Source organism: Stegodyphus dumicola, chromosome 6 (genome assembly GCF_044657685.1).
Source record: "Stegodyphus dumicola isolate Sdum_Otavi_A_Nest chromosome 6, ASM4465768v1".
NCBI lineage: Eukaryota > Metazoa > Arthropoda > Arachnida > Araneae > Eresidae > Stegodyphus > Stegodyphus dumicola.
Window position 1 is genome coordinate 53,452,765 of NC_140773.1, and position 22,409 is coordinate 53,475,173.

The 22,409-nt window shown below is 31.0% G+C and overlaps 1 protein-coding gene across 6 annotated transcripts in view; it reads left to right on the plus strand.

Annotated features, from left to right (window-relative positions):
• The window catches only part of LOC118205393 (uncharacterized), an 84,165-nt gene extending 67,444 nt beyond the window's left edge, over positions 1 to 16,721 (plus strand). For 4 of the 6 annotated variants that reach the window (XM_035377891.2, XM_035377947.2, XM_085818319.1 and 1 more), the window contains 2 exons: positions 4,907 to 4,963; positions 9,621 to 15,049. In XM_035377891.2, the coding sequence (XP_035233782.1) occupies positions 4,907 to 4,963; positions 9,621 to 9,772 (209 nt within the window). In that variant the 3' untranslated portion in view covers positions 9,773 to 15,049. Of the gene's footprint in view, positions 1 to 4,906; positions 4,964 to 5,030; positions 5,078 to 9,620; positions 15,050 to 16,575 lie in introns of those variants that run through there. The other 2 variants (XM_085818318.1, XM_085818320.1) reach the window with 2 other exon arrangements.
• The last annotated feature ends 5,688 nt before the right edge of the window (positions 16,722 to 22,409 follow it).

Genomic DNA, 22,409 nt, shown 5'->3' on the forward strand with positions numbered 1-22,409 from the left:
AGTAAGTTTTTTTTTTTTTTTTTTTTTTTTTTGTAAATTTTAAAAGCCTTTAGATCATAATTGCTCTTTATTTCATAAATTGCAGTTTCATATTTTTTATTTTAATTTCTGCATGCCATATTACCATATTTATAATCCGGAAAAACTCCTAATCTGGAATCGACTAAGTCCCGAAGAGTCCGGATTACGGACTTTGTACTGTATAACAGGGTTTGTATGGTCCTTAAAAGTCCTTAGATTTTTTAGAAATGATTTTTGGTCCTTAAAAGTCCTTAATTTCGGCCAAAATCAGCAGAAGGTCCTTAATTTTTAATCATCTGAAATTTCTGTCTTGTTTTTACAACTGCTGTTTTGAGTGTGAATTATCATTATGGAGGAATATTTTTAACAATTCAATGACAAATATGATTATCTTTTGAATGAGTTCATGGGTTATAATTTGTTCCTATTTCTAATGTAAAGGAAGGGATACTGGAGCTTCTGAGCAAGGAGTCAAACAAAAGCATTTAATAATTATTTCATTTTCTTCTAATTAAGAGCATTTAAGCAACTCTCTGCTTTTGGGGATGTGAATTCTTTCATTAAACTGCTCTAAAGGCGACTTATCAACATTTTGGCGATTTTAAGATTAATTTCTATAGAAAATTTTCAATTCGGATATCTGGGAATTTTTCGACAATTTTTTTGGAAAATAGTATAACATTGACAAATTTAACTAAAATAATGGTAATATATTTAAATTACATTTAAGGAATAACATTAAAATAAAACATTTTTATTTTCTTTTGCTGTCATATTATAAAGTGGCATTACTTTCCATTTTGGCAACTTATTACATAATATTTTAATTTGAAATATAAACAAGGTAATAAATTCTATAAAGCACTGTTTACAGAACAATTCATAGCAAAAGCAAAAGTGCTATGTAATTAATTAAAAATTTCTTCCTTTGATATTCATGGTAAGAATTTTTCCCATGTAATTGTCTCAGAATATTCAGAATTGTCAGAATATGTATCAGTTTTCTCTGTAAAATTAATTTTCCACTTTTTTCACTGATTCTTTTTTCCCCCAAAAATATTTCTACTCCTTTTTCTCTTGTAGAATTGGTAGGGTAACTTTTCTTTAGGATTTTAAACATAGCAACTTGGAAAGTTTAGAAGGATTTGAAGGCAAGATTTACAGACCCACAATTTTCTGGAAGGCTCCAGAAAAAATTGACAAAATGAAAATGTCTTCATTGTATTAACACATAATGGATGTATTTTACAGAAAGTTTGTGTTGAATTTCGAACATTTTGAAGAATTTTTGGAAGTCCAATTTTGTGTCACAATACCTATGTTAGAATGATGCTATATATAAATCTAATATATATTTTAAGTCGTGCTTTCGAGCCATGAAAAACGCAATTTGAATTTCATTAATCGGTAGAATAGAGAGAGAGCTGTCCCCTCTTCTTCTTCTTCCCCCCCCTCTCTGCACAGTGTACAGGCTGGTTATCTTTAGAGAAATGTTTATCTGGAATCCTGGACCAGTGGAACTACATGCATTTAAAAATTAGTAACTGAACTTTCAAACATTAATTAGGTACTATTTAAAGTTAATTCATTGGGAAAAAATATATACAGTCAAAAGTCGTTAATCCGGACTATCGATTTTTCCGGATTATAGATCATCAGTTTAAATCTGGTAAGATGGCATGCAGAAATTATAAAATTAAAAATATGAAACCGTAATTTATGAAATAAAAAACATTTATGATCTAAAGGGTATCAAAATTTACAAAAAAAAAAAAGCTTAATATTTATTCGTTTACTTTACTTTCTTCGCTATCGGAAGCGAATTATAATGATGAGGAATTTGATTTAAATCGTATCAAAGACGGAGTACATCGAGATGAAATACTACATTTAGTAAGGAATTATAAGCCAAATAAAATAAAAACATCTGCCCTGAAGATAAGGATAGTACTGACAGATCAACTTCCAATTCATTGCGCACCGCGGCGTCACGCTGCCGCAGAGCAGCGTGAAATTGATAAACAGATTTCGGAATGGTTAGATAAACAAAGGATATGCCTTTATCCATTTTTTGCAGCAATTCCACTTTTTGTTTAATGGATTTCGAAACATACTTTCGCTTTGTAGATCCTTTACATATTAGTAAATATATATCGGAAATTCTATTTGACATAATGGAAAGTTCAAGCTTACTTTTATAAATTGCTCTAACAGTCTGCAAAAAATAATAAGCCGGATCCAATTCTAAGATTAAGGAACAACGCAATTTGCAACGAGCGTGCGTAAACGTATTTTGGGCATGCGCACAAGCATATTTGCAGCCGTAAAGGTCTTACGCACATGCGTCAATGCGACACATGCGCAGAAAGTTTATAGCTTTGAGGTCCGGATTATGGGTGTCCGAATTAACGACTTTTGACTGTATTTTCTTTCTATGTATTTTTATCATTAAAAAATATTTTTGTTGTTGAGAAAATTCTCCTGATTTTTGACTAACACAGGTTGGCAAGTATGGGTACTGATTGTAATGCAGTAACAGATTAAACATCCATGTTTTATAATTTGAACCCAATTAAGAAAATGTTATATTTCTATTAGATGCTTTCGCACATGATATCTATACCTTTTTGTAAAAGGGGAAATGAGTAAATAACATTTTATTAGACTGAATTATGTATTTAAGCTTTCAGTTTTATTGAATTTGCACCACTATATGTATTCAATAGTACAGATAACTATAATAAATGGGATGCATATGCAACATGATAATGTAAACTGATTGTGTTTTTAGATGTGCAAATAAAGGGCAAAAACGTTTTATGGTTCTTACGAATCATTAATATTTTGTTTCAATGGCATATTATTTTAAGCTAATATCGTAACATGAACAATGTTTTTTTTTTTTTTTTTTTTTTTTTTTTATTATTTATTTATTTATTTAAATTTCTATCAATATTTTTAAAGCTGAATGGAATAAAGAATAATTTTCCTTAGTTTTTTTTTTTTTTTTTTTTTTATTTTAAGTATTAAATAAATCATCCCATATTTTATAAGCATAGATTACTCAGTAAAATATGCATTTTTTGACAATTTGATGACAAATGGCGATTTTTAACCTTCTGTAGTTATCTGAAATTAGAAATAAATATATTTCAATTTTGTAGAATGTGTAAATAAGAAAAATGAATAAATGACATTTCCTAGGGCTGAATTATGTAGTTGAGGCTTTAATTTTAATGTTTTTATTTACTATTTTAATAATTTTTATGTAAGTTTTATAATTGATATATTTTAATGTGTGTGGTAGAAAAAAAAAAAGAAAAAAAAAAACTCCATCACCTGCGAAAAAATGGAAAAATAGTCAAGTAATGTGTTTCATGTGTATGTTTAATGTAAAGATCATATTGTTGCAATTAAATAAAGTTATAGATTAATCAAGTTTTATTAGGATATTAATAAATTATTTACATTTAATTACCAAGAAAAATTAAAAAGAGTGAAAAATGTAATATTTAATGAAACATGGAACAATGTAATTGATACACAAATTTTGTAATTAATCTAGGTCCTACATAACTACAGTCATATTACATGTGTATGTGTATACACATACAAGGACCACTCAGTATTTAGTAAATCTTCCACAGGCTGTCATGACAGCTTCTGCCATGGTCTAGCATAGAAAATATCAACTTCTAATGAATCCTGGCCATTAACATTAATAATACTTTTCTACAGTGTAATATTAGTAGCAGGCTTCTTTGCAGCAATTTTTATACCCATTTGGTACCAATAGTTTTCAGCAGGATTCAGATCGGGACTAGTCTCGGGTCAGTCCAAATAAGTTAAATTGAACTCACAGATTTCGCTGTGTGACAGGGTATAGATGAAACGAAAAATGTAATTTCCAACAACTTTAAAATGATCCCAAATAATTGGCTTTAAACACTCCTCCAAGATGTGGATATAAACTGATGCATTCATAGTTACAGTAATAAATTTCAGATGTTCAACTCCTTTGCTGGATGTTTATCTCCAGTCTATTTAGCTCACTGGGAATTTCGCAGTTGATAATATGCACTCTAGATGATCGATCAGCTTAACATTTACGTCTCTGAACATACAGCTTATCATCCAATCCATGTAATTTTAATTTAGATTCATGCAAAAAAATTACTGAGTCCACCGAGCCTTTGTACATGAAAACAGCTCTTTTGCCCAAGAAAGCCACTTCTTCATAATTATTTTTGTAAGTAAAGGCTTTTTTCCTAGGACAATGAAACTGCATTCTGCAAGGCATCTTTGGACAGTTTGTGGATTTAAATTAATGATGCAGTCTTTCTCAAATTCAGCTTTTGAATCAGCAGCACTTGCATTACAATTATAGAGAGATATACAATTTAAATATTTTGTGATCACCCTCTTCTAACCCTTCTCTCAGCATCACAAGTTCCAGTTTAATTTCTTTCACGAAGGCCGGTTGACTATAGCCAATTTTTTTGCTATCACATGTGTCGAATATACTTCTTCAACTATTGCAATTGCCACACATTTTTTGTAGTCAATTAAATGTATGAAACCATCCTTTCATTGCTTAAACAGACATATGAATGGCTTATTTCCCATTTTGCAATGCTGTTTATAGAATCGTATGACACAATACTTCAGAAGCAATGTATGATGCAGTACAAATGTGGAATGATCTCATATCTTGCTTTGAAGTAACTAAGATAATTTTATGTGAGCAATATAATGCATTAATGTTACAAAATATTTATTTTTCTAGATAATGCAGTTTTTTTGTCTACCGTGGTATCTAGTGAAGATGTATATTTTAAAAAGTTCTGGTTTTGATATTTCTAATTATATTGATTTTTTTCTTTAGATCCATCATCAGTTCTTGATGATTGGGACATTGATTATGTGTTTGGGTTCAGCAGAAGTATGTTCCATTAATTTTGTAATTTGCTTTAACTATGATAAAAAAGCTAAAACAAATATCTTTGCAGTCTTCTGAAATGATGTCTTGTGTGCAGCCCTTATACGAGAAATTATGGTTAGATATTGTGTTCCTTACCTTATTTCTAATTTCATTTAAACTTAAGACTGTTCAATAACTTAAATAGAAGGCTTCTCAGATTTACTGTCTCATAGCATAAGATAAAGACAATTAATAAAGTGTATGACATTACATATGTAATGTAGCAAGAAATATTACATTACTTTTGAATTTAGTCATTAGGACAGTTCAATTGAGTGACAAAAATGAGAAGTCAAATCAATTCAAATGAAATCGTGGAAAGTAGAATTGTTGAAATATGTGATAAAGAAATTGATTATGAAATTATTATTGGCAAGGCCTAATTTCCACAGGGCAAGCAGGATACATGTCCTAAGACTCCAAATCATTCTATAATATTTAAAATATATAAAATATCACGTATCTTTTTTATTTCTATATTTTTTAAAATGTAGAATTAGAAGCAGGAATAAAACGTTAAAGCTTTATTTTTTTTTTTTTTTTATTTTTTTTTTTTTTTTTTATGCATGCCTTTCTTTAAAATTCAGATGCAGGTCTTTTGAAATTATTGAGTGTTAAAAAAAGTACAGTTTTTATTTACAACTATAGTTTGTAATGAGCAATGACATGATTTTTCAAACAGACCAAAAATTAAATTAAGATGGTCAGGACATAAACATAATGATATGATCCACTAAAAGAAATAATTTTTCCACATTTGAAAGAAAATTAATTTTTTTAATTCTACTTTTCATTTGTATATTTAATTATTGAATTGATAAGTGATTTAATTGCATAAATTTGAGCTTATCTCTGTAATTTAATTCATGTTTTTAGTGTAATAAATGATAATTCTTTAGACTCAACAACTTTTTTGGGGGGAGGGGAAGGGAATCTTGGATTAAAATGTGTAAGTTTATGTTTTATACTACACATATCAAATTAAAACCCTGAAAACAAAATGCACAAAAATGGGAAATATATCTTTCAGTTTAAATAACTTTGAATGAAGGTTATTTCGTGAAATATAACTTGGTATCAGTGACATATACTATTTTGAAACAGCTAGAGAGGAGAGCCTCAATTAATAGATTTCCCCCCATGCCTCCAGTTTTATAAATCAGGTTTTGCCCATTGGATGGCTGAAGCTAGAGATCATTTATGTCTTACTCTAGGATTTGATTTCTTGGCTACTAAATAAGTTAATTTCATATGATTTTCTTGGTTTTTCCTACAGTGCCCAAACTAAAAATACAAGCTAATTTATCTCAAAGTCTTTAATCCTTAAGTCATCTTTTCTCTTAGGCAGAAAGCTGTCATTTGCTGTCTTGAATGGATTAACCAACCAATTCTGAAGTTAGCAGAATTTTTCCATTTTGAAAAGTCTGAAGATGCATATTTACTGTATTGCTTAACTTTGGTTTTCAAAATTAAAGTTGCTTATCAATTGTGTTAAACCAAATCTTTAACATATTTCTTTGGGGGGAAGGACCTTGAAGCAAATGGTTAAAATTAGGTGATGTAGTTAATAAAAACTTTGGGCACAGCATGTATTGCAAGTATGCAGCTTACCTCCTATAGAGACAGAGTTAGAATATGAACATTTCACCATTAATTCTAACGAAGTTTGATAGGCAGAGTTTTGCATATGCAGTTGGACAAGATGTTTCGTGGTAATTTTCATTTAAGAGTATGTTGTGTGATGGATCTAGACAATAAAAATGCACGACATAAGTCAATATTAATTCATTTAGTAAAATGTCCTCATCATGCCTACATTTGCATTATCTATACTGTGATAAGCAGCTGTATTATCTATGGAAGATTATGCAGCCTTTTATAGCATTTCATAGCACATGCTTGAGGCTTTATTTGTATCTTCTGTTAAGTGTAGTTGTTTGGCATTACAATTTAGACTAATGTTTTACCTGACCTCGTGGACAAATGCAGATAAGAATTGTGGCATCCATGACAAATCCGATTTTAACCTGAAGGCAGATGGTTTTTGCATCTGTTTAAGGAAGCACATAAAAAATGCTGTACCAAGAGTGTTTACACATTTCTAGAACAGTTTTGATAAAGAATTTTAAAAAAGCAAAAATTTTGGAATGAAAATATCTGGTTACAGTTTATTATTTGAAATAAGAAACATCGTCTGCTACTTCTAAATTTATTCTTTTGTCGCATGTAAACAAGTTGTGGATTGAAGGATAATGTTTTCGCACTTTCTGAAGAGAAATATTCCTATTCTGTAATTCACATTTATTATGAAATGCATGGTATTAAAATTTCGAAGTGCAAAATAAGTACTATTATTAATTGGAAAGGGAAAAACCACCATTCATTACCTCTTTATGGAAAGAAGACTTCAAACTGTTACCTGAAAAAAGTACTTTCTTATATTTATAAAATTAAATCATTAGTGGCAAGTCAAAATCCGCCGACACAGAAATTATTTGTAGTCTCTAAATACATCTGTAGCAACATTAAATGAAATAATAAACCAAGATTTACAAAAGAAAATTAAAACACATAATGTATACCAGTTTTTGACGAAGCATATGGCTCAATGCAGAGCAATATGTAGAACCCTATATGAAAACTATTTAGCAGGAGATAAATGGAAATACATTGTGACCCTTGATGAAGCATGCTTTTATTTAAGTGACTGCAACACGAAAAAGTCTATTTATTATCAAAAACGAAGAGAAAAAGAAAGCACAAACCTCATTCCCTCAATGTAAAGAAAATTTCAATAAAGTGTTTCTGATTGTTGTAGGATTCTCTTATAATAGGCAATTAAAAATAAGAAGATTGGGATAAGATGTCAAAATCAGTGTACTATAAATGTCAAAATCAGTACTTTGAGAAGAAATTCCATTTTTTTATTCCATTGACTTTCAAAGAGTGAAACTTCATCAAGACAAAGTAACAAGTCATACTTAGAAGTACCACTGCATTCCATGAAAAAAATTAAGACTGATACAGGTATTGTGTATTTATCTTTTCAACATATTCCTGCGAAGTTCTCGGACATTTCACCTATGTGCACTATTGTGCTGCCTTTGGTTGCTTAAAAAGAGGTCTTTTTAAGTGCATAATGGACTGTAGAAAAAATGAAAGAGGAACGAAAATCAATACCCTTAAAGATTTTACAAAATGCTGTTCTATCATGGAAGTCATGATACAGACTTATAGTCCCGAACAAAGGCTACCAGATCGAACATTTAAAAAATATATTCTTTACATTTTAAGCATTAATTAAACAGCCCCAAAGTTGTTCTAAAAATGTGTAAACCCCCTGTGTATTTTTTAACAGCTAGCTTCCATTGATGCTGGCATAATTAAGACCAGTGCAGTAAGTCTTTAATCATTTTTCACTATTTTGCAAATCATTGCCATTTTCAGCTTCAAAACAAAGAATAATTAAATATAATGATATTTTCCAGTGCTTTCAAATACTAAATTAGTATTTTTATGTCTTAATAATTCGTTTAAATTTTATGAATAAACCTGTCAGAACTGAAAAAAAAAAAAAAAAAAAAAAAAAAAAAAAAAAATTGGACCTTTATTGAAACTCCAAGCAGTAACAATTGTTTCAGTTGAAGATAACTTTGGCAAATCTGAATATCTTCATCATATGGATCATCAATTTCATCAATTTACATCCTAAGTATAAATAGTATAGGGAATATAAAAAAAAAGTATGGTGATGCCTAATACTCTGTAAATCTTCTCTCCACTTGACCGCCGTCAGGACAGGCTGCCACCATTTCATCGACAGGACAGGCCTCCAGCAGCTGATTTATCGTAGACCATTTTGCCATTGAGTAGATATGAAATATGTAGTAAAGGTTGCTCTTAATTTATATAATTGTTTACAAATACGGGATATAAAGAAATTACACATAGCTAGAAAATTATGTCAGTGTCAAATAGAACAAAATTATCACATTTTAAAATTATGGCCTAAACCTCTGATATAAACAAAAGTTATATTATCATGTCTAAAATTATGCAGATGCAGTGTTTGCATCATTCATCAAGGTTTCTTGGAATTGTACTCATCTAGTTCAGAGAAATCACTCATGCAAGCAGGAAATTCACATTTTTATGAAATCTTAATAGAAAATTGAATTACATTGGAATTTTGTAAGCATATTACTCTTTTAAAATTAATAAATATGTAGACAGGTAGATAGCATTTAAAGAAAAATAGATCTTAACGGTGAATTGGTCTGATGGGGAAATGGCATGATGGCGACGTTGAAATTATCACCTCATTCCCCAAATAAATCCATAAAATACTAAAAGTTCCATTTCCCCAATGGTGCAATAGTTCTGCTGCATTTTCATGGTTTTCCTTTCTATATGGTAGATTAATATGAGCCATTTTTTATGAGAAAGTCCTTCATATAGGTATTTCATTGTTTGACTGTTAATTGCTGTGCTACAATTAATTTATCAAGCAGTGTTTGAAGTAAATATGTAAAGGAATATCGATTAATGTAATCAAATAAACAAATTTTATTCACAAAATTGTTTACCAACTCACCTTGTTATAATTCATCTGCTGTAGGTTCCAGGGAAATTTACAAGCATCCCATTAAAGATACAGAAGACTCTGCATTTAAAGTCTTCCTCCCATCTGATTTACATGCTCCTCGGATGAACAAGAGTGAAATTTGGTGTCCTGTAGAAGAAGGGCAATTTGATGACTGTGACCTCTGATATAAACTGGTATTAGTTTTTAGAATGTTACTTATTTTAAATTTAAAAAAAAAAAAAAAAAAAGAGTACTACTTCTGTTAACTATTTTGAGATTGAAAAATGACCTGTATATTTTATATTTTTAATATAATTAAAAATAATAACCTGTATATTTTATTGGTATTTGTCTGAAGTCTATTTTTATTGTTAGACTTAAAATAATGTACCTGTTTTTTTATTTTACTTATACAAAAGCTTAAAAAATGTCATGCTGTAAAGCATTTTCCTCTTACCTCAATCTGGTAAAAATGTAAGTTAAAATTTTTTCTTTCTTAAATGAAGAGAGGAAAGCCAGTCACTCTTAGAATGGATGCATTTTACATTGTTCTTTTCCTTGCAAAAAATATACATTATACATCTTGTCAGCCAGGTATGTTCTTATGTTCGTGTCGGCTCAATATACATCTTGTCACCAGTTATGTGTTTATATTATTTTTCAGATGACTTCTTTGTTTGTTAAACAGTCTTGTTGCAAGGAGGTAAAATTTCCCCTCTTGTTTTTTCCCCTGTGCATTTAAATAAGAATTGTGTGTTTTTTTATTCTTATTGAAAATTGAAATATCTGCCGTACTGATTGTTAAATTCTTAAGGAAAGAAATGTTTGTTATAATTATGCATAGTAATTGATTTTTAGAGAAATCTAAGTAAATTTGCAAAGATTATGCAGTTAATTGTAATTTCTGCAATGTTACCTACAGTCTAATAAATGCATTAAATTGTGTTTGTGCATATAAATAAATTCTTTTGAGAAACAAATATTTTAATTAAGCATTTTACTTTATATTTTTAGTGATGGTTCAGAATTACACAAGTATTATTTTGATTTGCAAGTAATCTGCTTTATGTTGGATATTGTGCCTTTGTTATTGCAGTGCATTTCTATGCTATAAAAGAAATCTACAGTAATTGTATATGTTGTAACAAATGTGCTTTAAAAGCAGATATTTTTACTTGTGCAGATGACTGCAATTTGAATATTGAAATAATTTCTGTAATCATGTGGTTGTAGGAGTTTGTACTTCACTATTGTGAATTAAGTGCAATTATTCTTAAGTGATAAGATCCTGTATAAAATAATTGCTATTTATTGTCTTCAGGCAGAAAATATGGTCTCTAAATTTTTAAAAAGTTAATAGATACAGAACTGCTGTTGTGTAAATGTATAAATGAAAACTTTTTTAAATGTTTTATGGGGATGGAATAATAAAAATAGTTTGTAATATTTTTATTTGTTAATTTTTTTCGTCTTACTTGAAAAGAGCATCGAACATAGGAAAAAACTTCGAGGATGTAGGCTGCAATTTAAGTAGCATGGATATGATTTCCAAAGTTATCTTTTGTGAAATTTTGATCTTACATCACAGTTAAATTGATAATTCTAAATATTTTAAATTTTAACTTCTGCAGTATTTTGAATAAGTAATAAATATTTGCTTCACAAATGTGACCTTTCTGAAAGCAGATTTTCTTTTGTGCTGTTTTACATTTCATGATGCAATGAACTTTAAAAAAATCTAGAATCTTAAAAGTAGTTTTACTTTCATATAATGTTTTTTTTAACTCACTGGAAAATTAAAAACGTGTCATTTAGTAAGTAAGATTCTGTGTAAAAGATTATGTTATACTTTGTTTCTTAGTGTCTTCTAGTTCATGGAACTGTATAATCCATGGGGACTTTACTCTTTTGAACACAGTATTCAATTTATTCATATTTAATAGTATAAAGATTGTATAGTATTCACAAATTCTATTTACAGTGAACTTTAAAATGCCCATCTCAAAGAGATAAAGATATGCAGATTTCTGAATATTATAAGGATTTTTATTTTAAAATAAAATATAGATTACTTTCATTAGTTAATCCTATTGAATTTAATCAGCTATCCATCTGTCATATTTTTATACTGATTAATGTTTCCATTAACTTTTCCATACTATTAACTTATTTAAAGTTTCAAAATCTTCAGCTTCCCTCAACTTACAGTACATGTGACTCTTAACCAGGCAAACTGAATGTATGTTTAGTTTCTGAATCACTTAGCTTTCTTGAAATTATCTAACCATGTTGTTGCTGTTAGTTCTTAATATATATTAACAGGTTTCCTGTGCTTTCCCCTCCAATATATTAATTCTACTTTCAGTTCATTAGTTGCATTTTTAATTTCAAAAGCTTTCTCAAGTGAGATAAAGTCCAGCACAGTACAGGAATCGTTAATGTCAGATATCTTTTAATCATATCTTTGACTTTAGACTTTATGAATTGGAGTTCTATTCAAATTACTTGCATTTTGCATATGAAGCAGTTCTTGTTAATTTTTTTGTTTCTATCTTAACTTTTGTAATTTAAAAAAAAAAAAAAAAATCTGTCTTCATGATTAAGCATTTCTAAAACTCAAAATTTGCTCCAACACAATCTGGATCATTCTTACACTTTGAACTTTGTGAAATAAGTCTTCTTAGATGCTCTCATGTTAAGTTAGGGGGGGGGGAATAGTTGACCCCAATTCTTTTATAAGAATGTTAAATCTCATTTTCTACATCCTTTTATCACAGATATTTTACTTTTTTCCTCCCCCCCCATGTAACGATAGAAAGAAAAAAAACATCTTCTATCCTTCTTTAATAACCTCATTCCTGATAACAGATATCATGGTTCGTTTCCTCATGTCTTATAGCCTACAGAAGAAGGAGATACTTTTTAGTTTTGAATGCTATATTCAATTTATTCAGATTTAAATAGCATAAATGTTATATGCACACATTTTGTGTACAAGTTCAAGTGCTTGTCTCCAAGAGACAAAAGATACACTTATTTCATGGGCTTATATTTAGTTATTGACAAATGCATGTTCGTATCTGTTTTGCAATCACCTATTTTGTCTCCATAACCTGCCTTATTCCCTGCAGCTGTAATGTTGCAATGCATGATGTTAGAAGAACTTATCTCAAGAAACAAGCTTCTCACAGCACTGATTTGAAAGTTCCTGCCTGAATTACCTGAGACATTTTTAGGATGCTGACAAAATGTTTCACTGCACATGCTCTGTGCTGCATAGTTCTTTGCCAAAGAATTGGTTTTCGCATTTGTCAACAAATTTGATATTCTGGATTCTCAGAAATGTTTCTTTCAATGCTCTGTTGAGAAATAGGCTATATATCTGTTAGTAGTTTGTCTGCAGAAGGAATATAATGAGTTTTTGTCTTGAAATATGAGAAGGTGAGTATCAGATACTACAAATTCAGAATCATTTCACATAAATATTTCTATTTAACAATGGTGTAGCAAATATAATATATACAAGTGAAAATTTCTGTTTTGCAAACAAGTAAGAAATATTCATACAACTATGTTAAATATTCAAGCTAGTTTTGTAATTTTTTTTAAACTCTACTTTGTGTTCAGATTTATATTTTAAAGTTAATGTGTAAATGTTGTTTACTGTTATGATATGAACATCATTCTTTTATATTTTAGTGATTTTTTTTTTTTTTTTTTTTTTTTTCTGTACCTATTTAAATGTGTAAAGTTTCACATTTTGTTATATAAATTAATTTGTAGTGTGTAAACAAAGTATGCAGATTTGCAAATAGCAAATATTAAAAAAATCAGCATCTAAAGACATTTAATAAAACTTAAATATTAATGATTTAAATTTAAACGTTTTCATGGTTTGCACATTTTACATGGTTACAGGTTATGTAAAAAGACTTTGTAATTAGTTAAATATTTTAAAGGGATTTTGTTGAATTTTAGGTAAAGAACTTCAGACCTTGTGTTTAAATTACCTCTTTTTCTCAAAAAAGAATGTGGATGTTTGTTCAAACCTCAAAACCTTGTTTGTTATTATCAAAATTCATGCAAAATTAATAACTTTATATTAGTTTTTTAGTATCTGAGAATATTATTCAGAACAGTACAGAAGAAAATTCTAGAGGAATATTTTTATATAAGTCTTTGAGTTAAAAATTTTTGTCATATGTTTTTAATAAATATGTATTAAATAACTGGATTTTAATCATTTACATAACATTCAGTATTGAAAATGTATTTATGACATACAAGGATGGATTAGATAGGATAAGTTCTGGGACTAGTGTTGTTAACTCAAAAAAGTTACTTTGTGTTACAGTGCAGTGATCTGAGCATTCTTCCTGCTGCTTGGAATGCATTGTCAGAGTTATTTTGCATAACCTTTTGCCATTTGTGCTGGATTCATGATTGGAAGGACAATCATGAAGGATGAATTATCCGCAACATATTTGCATAGGTCTTGCATAGGTCCAATGTGATGCAGTCCCTTCTGCTCAGAGAATAGAATTGGCAATAAGCATGTTGCATGTTCAGTTCCAGTGTTAAAACTGCTAGTGTGGCCCCATTAGATGCATCGACAATGTTTGTAGTATTGTTAATTGTTTACCTCATATGATCCACTTTTATAAATTCCTAAATTCATTTCACATTTTCGAGGTTTGTCGAAGGTTTTCCAGATCACTCATCAGCTTCAAAGAACATTTTCCACCTTTGAAACACTATGTATAACTAATTGCTATAATATTGATGAAGCATGTTCAAGTCTGTATAGCTTACTTTCCTCAGTTAATGCACGATTTTAAATTGGCTTATTGTTCCACCTTGCTGACCATGATGTAATCACAAATTTCTACACATACATGATCATTAAAACATCACTGTAAGAACTCCCAAAAGAAACATGTCTCTTAGACATTGCTTTAATCAAGATTAAAGGTCACTTTAAATGTGATTTCAAATGTGTGCTACCAGTTACTGTGTGCTACAGAATTAATTTAGGAATTTCTTAATTCAGCCGTGTAACTTGAATATGTAAGATTTCCTTTTAAGTCAACTAATGTTAGTAGTCATATCAATTTTAGTTATATAGCCCTCTTATGCTGTGCTGTAACTTAATGAAATAAATAAACAAATTTTTAATTTTACTCTTTTGTGATTAAAATTAAATTTGTATTTTAATGATATTGAAGATGTGCAAGAGAATTTATCTCAATTTTTTAAATAACGTCAGTTTTTTTTTCCAATTATTTTCCTTTGATCTATTATAAATATTAGCAATAATAATTGTGCATAAAGAAGCTTAAACTTAAGTTTTGTATTATGTGTAAAAACACTTTTTTACAGAAAATAGGTATTGAATCCTAATTGACTTTTGTTATTGTGACATTTTCATTATGATAATAAAGTTTCAAATTTTGAAATCTTGATTTTTGTATATTATTTAGTTTAAATTATAAACATCAACTAAGTGAATCACAGCATTTTTATTTAATATCACATATTTTAAAAGTAGAATAATAAAATTAGCAACTACACATTTCTCTTTGAGTCTTTTTCTACTGAGACAAATCTTTTATGTTTTTATGATTAATTGATTTTGTATCGAACTTTTTTTAATTTTGAGCAATGAAATACATTCAGTAAAGTAAATGTATTATAGTCACAATAATTTTTTATTTCTGATAAATGTGTCCAGGTGCACATTGTGCATATTAGTTTCTATTCAATTTGATAAATTTCTTAATGATATTTATTAGTGAGTGTATTTTACAACTATATGAAAGACTTGTTTACTGCAATGCCTTAATCTTTGACTAAGATGTATAAATATTTCCAAACATTTTTTAAAAAATGGTATCTTTATAAACACTTGCCAGAATAAAATGTAATCTTAATTAACTAGAATTATTTTGAAAGCTGCAACAGGGATGAGAAAGTCTCAAAATTTTAAGTGTAAAATTAATAGCCATTAAATGAAGATAACTGCAATAGTTAAATGTAAAACGTTTTATTTATATTATATTAGTGAGCTAAAAATTCAAGAAGAAAGATAAAAATAAAATATATCAGCAACGTTTTGCATGTTTTATAGGCATTTATAATTGAGTAATTTATCCAAACTCTCTCGATATCTAGATAGATGAGAAACATGCCAGAGCCAAAGAAAAAAATGAGCAAAGCAGCAATGTTGAGTTTGGCATAAATTTTTGTCACAACTCGAGAATGAATGTAAAAAGCATCAAGAAAACCAAAATCACCAATGGACGAAACTTTATGGATTATTTTTGCAGGCCTGGAATCAAAATTGGGATTAAATTTCCAACTATGATTAGCTACAAAGACTTGTTAATTTCACGTTTTTGGACATAAGATTTGTGTTCTTTGATGTGAAACTGTAACATTATTTTAGTTTGGCTGATATATCTCAAACCACATTGACAATATATGCTATAAATTCCCCAAAAACTCAACTCAGAAATAAAATCTTTAAGAATAGAATCATGGATTTTATTGATAGGCGAGAAAATAACTTGAAAATTGAACTTTTGGAGAATCCTTGCAACTATGTATCTGATAGAAAGATGGAATGGAAGCACAACAAGGTTATTCATGTGTTTTCAAACAGCAGAATGACATCTTTGAGGTCAAGATGAAAATTTTTTAAAACCTTTATCAGTGACCATATAAGGTATTTCTCCCCGGCTTTTCCAATTAACCTAATGTCTCTACAACCATGGAAGAAAATCCTCGATCAATGGCAACTGATCTCAAATAATTCACAAAGATGTTTATCTTGTTTAGTTAATGAATTTAATTGTAATTTAGTCCTTCATAATACTTATAAAATTCTGTTAGCTTAATTTTTCAATTTTTGCTACTATTTCTGCCACCTTCTTGTTCGCTTCACTCCTTTTGGATATAAATACAACCATGGTTTTTCCCATTGTTGCAGATTTCTTTGCTCCTGATGAAAGGGACCTGTACACGTTTGCCCTCAAAATTGAGAATCATGACAAAATCTACACCAAACACAAGGTTGTTGCTTTGGTAATTTTATGTTGATACTTTATTACATTTAATTGTAACATTTAATGAAAACTCTTACTTTAAAATTCGGTCTGTTAAAATTTATTCCTTTATTTCTGAAGTTATAAATTATTGTTGAAAGAAAAGGTATCTGTAGAGAATTATTATATCAGGATTCCTTTTTTTTTTTTTTTTTTTTTTTTATATATATATCATGTTATAAGTCAAATAAAGGATCTGTGCACTCTTTATCCAAAAATTCCATGCACCTAGAAAAATTATTTGATTTGAATTATGAGGGGACAAAAATGATGAAATGATAAAAATTAGACAACAATCTATGCATTTATTCAACAAATACAGTGTTAGAATGAAGTATAGCTGCCTGTGGTGGTAATGAATGAATGTGGCCAATCAGTCATGTGCCAATGTGGCCAATCAGTCATGTATCCCATACATGACTGATTGGGAAAAAGTCTGAAGATTGGAAGGCCAAGAGAGAGTACTGATGCTAGGTATGATGGGCGTATGTATCTGGAGTAAGTAGCATTTTCAGGCTTCTTGTGCACAGAAAATGTCTAGTTATCCAGTTAAGTGAAAATTAAGAGCCACAACTGAAACAATGCAGTTCTAGTCTTGTAAAATGGCAAGCTTCATGGCTACAAAACCATTATTGTCAGTATCCAGGAGTTAAGCATTAAATAGTACAATGGAATCCTGAGAAGTTGAAGATTGCGTGAACAGCGATCTTGCAGGTTACGTGAGACTGGTTGTTTAGCGAGAGCTGCAATGAATCAAACGACGAGTACACCTGGCAATGAGGAGGCGGTCTTACGTGTGGCAGAAAGCAACAATCTAAGTACGAATACTCGAGCGATAGCCCAACAAGTGGATTTCTCCTCAGTCTGGAGGATACTCGCAGCAAACCAAATGACCGCATACGATCTTCATCGTGTCCAGTTATTAGAGCCTGAGGATTATCCACTCCGGAGGACGATTGTTACATGATTCCTGCAACAGACAGCGCATTTGCTGTGTCCGTATTGTTGACGGATGAAACATACTTCACACGGGAGGGAGCCTTCAGTCAGCATAACGCCCATGTGTGGGCTTCGGAGACGCTTATCGTATGCAACCACATGCAGCTCGAGAGCATTTCTCCGTCAATGTTTGGGCCGGCATTCTCGGAGACTAAATCATTGAACCGTACCTTCTGCCCTGTCCTTTGGACGCTAAGGCATTCCTGATTTTCTTGCGACTAGTCTTGACGCAGCACGTGTTCCTCCATCGTTACGCCATTCCAGGCATACGACGTGGTACCAGCATGGCAGGGCTATTCCACATTACACGATTGACATCCACCGACACTTCGATGTAACCTTTGAACAGCAGTGGATAGGTTGTGATGGCCCGCTCCATTGGCCTGCCAGATCACAGGACTTAGCATGCATAGACTTCTTCTTCTGGGTTCACATGAAGAGTTTGGTGTACAAGACTCTCGTTTCTTCGAATTCCATGCAACGCTGCTGTCAAGCCTGCCTGACGACTTCTGGTCGTAATTTCGAACACCTGTTGTAGTGCAACCTTTCAATAAAATATTTTCTGTCTCATTAATGTGCTGCTGTTTCTGTCCTTCTTTTTTGCTTCTTTGTACCATAGCTCACAACTGCGGCATTTGCGACCCTGCATTCCTATGTGATTTCCAGTCATCTCTGTACCCCCTACATACCCTACAAGTTTGTCGGACTATTAGAGAATCACCTTGTATATACAAAGAAGAATGTTTGTTTGCGATTAATTTAGTCACTACTATAGCTGTCGTCACCAAACTTACTATAATTCTTATCTGGATCCTAGGAAAGGTCGATGTCCACTCCCCCCTCAAGAAATAGCTAAAATTAGAGATATTATTTGAAAACGCTAATTTTCGCCCTCACTTTTTCCGTGTGGCAACTCTCTCGCATGCTCGAGATAAAAATCTGCCTTATTTCGAGAAGCATTGCAACTCCCCGTTTTTAAATCGTAGATTTCGTTAATAAAAAATGTATAAGTTTTACAATGAAATAAAAATAGCATTGGCAAACATTAAATGCATTATTCACGATCCCAAAAATTTGTGGGAAGCCATTTCGACTTTCCCATCTTCGTGCGATTTTGATCAGCCAAGATATGAATTAAAAGTTCTGAAAACACTAATTTTCGCACTCATTTTTCCGAGTGGCAAAAGTCTCGCACGTTGGAGATAAAAATGCTAAATTTTGAAAAGTGTTGCTACTGCTCGCTTTCATATCGTAGAATTTGTTAATCAAAAATTTCTCAATTTTACAAAATATATACATACTATATAAAGAATGTTTGTTTGTTCGCGTTATTTATTTCTGATCAATTGTTTTTTACGACCATTTGATTAGAAAGACAAAATCATTAAAAACTGTGTGCTATTGTTGCTGATATAATGAAAGGTAATTAATTTATTTTTCTATAGAAATGTTTTATGTGTGTTCCATATCACAGACTGAAAAGTGTATGACTTTGAATAGTATTTTTTGCATCGTTATTAGAGAAAAATTACAGCGGTGTTCTCTCTGTTGTTACATACAATACTGTCAATGTAATAACAGGCATCGGGTACTTCCGCTAGTACTCTAATAATCAACTGCATTGTTACATCATAATGATCAACAGTACAATAAGTTAATATAATTAATTGCAGTTATTCAGAATGTTGCAAAATGTTGTCAGAATTTGGCTTTTAGTGACCAAGAATTTCATCTCTAATAACATTTTCAGGATTATTAATAGAGATTTAACAGCTTTTTTAACTAATAGCATTATTTTTTTATCTACAGAATCATCCATGGTTTTTTTAAAGAAATCTGGGCTGGCAAATCTTATTTGTGAGTGTTGTTACCTAGGATCATTATGGTAGTCCCAAAAGCTGACCTCCGATTAATTGGCATTCTGTCCGACTCGACAATCAGATCCTCTTGAATTGTTAAATGATTTCTGCTGGCAAGCAGAATATTAAATTTGAAATAATGTGATGGTCTATTAATAGTCGGAGTGTAATAATTTCTAACATTACCAATATGGTGCAAACAGTATAGATACATTTCAGTTAATGTATTATTGTAATTACAGTATATATTTATGCATATGAGTGTTCACATCTTTTCTTTATTTTAGTTTAGACAGCCAAGGGAAAAAAGAGCTATTTTGTAAGAGAATGCCTCTAATTAGTCTAAATTACTTAAAGTTCTAGGAGAAATTTCAAATTAGAGAGCCTGCATTTACTGCCAGTGTTGGTTGACTTGAGGTGGAAGAAGCACTATGGCATCAGACTGCATGGGCGTAGCCAAGATCCCACGCAAAGGAGTACAAATTACTTTAGATTCAGAAATTAAAATGGATTGGAATGTGCCTGCCAGTGGTCAATGTAAAGACTCCTAAGCGCTAGTAATCTGGCTAGCTACATGAGCAGTTTGTGAATTTTTGCAAATAACTGTGCAAGACAAATACGAGACAGTTTCTATTAAAAAAACTTCCATAAAGTTATCTCTTCCCTTAGGCAGATAGCTGTGATTAAATAACCGCGTGTTATACCCTAATCGATAAAACGAGTAAATAAGTAATGGACAGAAGAAATATATAAGCGGATTTCTTAAGTCAAGGAATGGGAATAATGAAATTCCCCCTTTTTTTTTTTTTTTTTTTTTTTTTTTTTTTAATTGAACCAGATTTCAATATACACTCAACATATATGTAAAATATAAAAAATACGATAGCTGTGCTGTACGCGAACACACAACCTTTAATTAACTTCCCGCAATTTCAGGATCTTCTCCCTAGACCAGTATTTTCGAGAACATTCGGGCATGTTACGTAACCGCTGTTATAAATGAAGAGTTTACGCCATTCCATTTTACATCAGATTTCTTTTCTTCGCCTGCAGCTGTAACACCTTTTTTTGCTGCCGCTCTGTCTCTCTTTGTTTGAATAGTAGGACGCAGTAAATTTAAAGTTAATCCTATTCAGTCTAAATTACTATCACATATGTAATCTTGAATGATCTGCCATTTGTATTGAATGAAAATATGGAGCTAAAAAGTTAAATTCTTCTCTGTCGTCATTGGATTACACTCAGCCACAACAATGTCCTGATTCTGATGCCCAGCATCGTCACTTTGTAAGGATCTTAAGTTTTACTAACGTTTATTTTATTTTAAAACTGTACTGTCCTCTCCTGTTTTCCACTTTCGGCCAGAATAAACGCGTGAATATGTTTATGCAAATTGTACTTGCTAACGCTTAAGTATTTAAGTTGTGGCTTTTTGCCAAGAGCAGAGTTAAATGGGGAGAGAATGAGCTTTCTTGCCACTATACTTCACGCCTTTAAGGCCAGAGGTTTTAGTCCTCTTAAAAGCTAAAGACATATTGTAGTTATCCGCAATTGAAGTACTACATGCGTAATAATTTATAAGGCCAGTCTTAGTGCTAGTCATTTGTGGGAAGTATTCAAAGTTAACTCTTATTTTAAATTTAGTTAGTTAGTAGTTTTTATATTTTTACGTTCAGACCACAAGTGGTTGGTCTTTGTATCCCGAAGTGCGGGAGTGCCTGTAATATCGTGAAAAATAAATGGTAATTAAACCCTTCTTATCTTGTCGTCTTTTCTACACTCCATAGGGCATAGTTTGTGGTCAAACTCACTGTCTAATGAAGACAAGTCGTTCGCCAAGCAAATAAGGAGGAATCGTAGTCCTGATAACTTATGTGCACGACTGCCAAAATATTACAGTTTATTAAACAAGCCTGGCAGGATCCTCTACGTGGTAAAACAACTCTTCTGGATTTATTTCTAACGCGCTTCTACATTCAGCGTCTACCATAAAGCTGGTCAAGAAAATCGCCATGGTGTAAATCATTTGCAGACAGAATTTCCCTGTGCTTTGCTTTTCCTTGGTTAAAAATTGAGGTGTCTTTCAAGTGTGCCGTGATAAGCCGTTAAATCTTCATGGTGTGTGCAATGTTTAAAAAGTGTCATCGAGTGTGACGTTACGTTTTCGTCTGATGATGCAAGCGTTATGCGTTCAGTGTAAAGTGACTGGTGAAATTGGTGAAAAAAAATTCTAGTGATGTAAAACTATATTCAATAATCAAGATTATTGATTTTTAAATTTTAATTTTGTGCAAACTGATTATCGGTGCTTCAAGAAATGGAAACTAAAGCTGAATCTGCTATGTCAACAAATACGCAAGAGGTAACAACCACTATAGATATGACCAAATTTCAGTTTCCTATTTCTTGATGGCTCCAAAAGTGAGATTCCTGTGGATAATTATATTTTATTTTACTATTTGAAAAAAAAAAATGTGAGGGAAGAAATATTCATGATAAGAACAAACCGCTAGTATTCTCTGAGTGCCTGAGAGGAGAAGCACTTGCGTACTTCTTTCGCGAGTATTTCGAAAAAGACTGGGAAGCAGTAAAAGAAAAATTCAATGCATACTTTACCAGTGCAGAGGTAACATTTAATGACTTTGTATCTGTCACATACGAAAAATTTAATAATACTGTCCTCTATTTTCATAATAAATTAAGATATGGATCTAGTTTGAATTGATGCTACAATGGTTGAAGCACGCAATCAGGGTCTTGCAGAAGCCCAGCGCTTGCTACTAACTATTCAAAAAATTACGCCAAAAGAATGGATTGAGATAGCTCGCAAACTTTTCCAGTTTCAGTGGCACAGGAGGAAG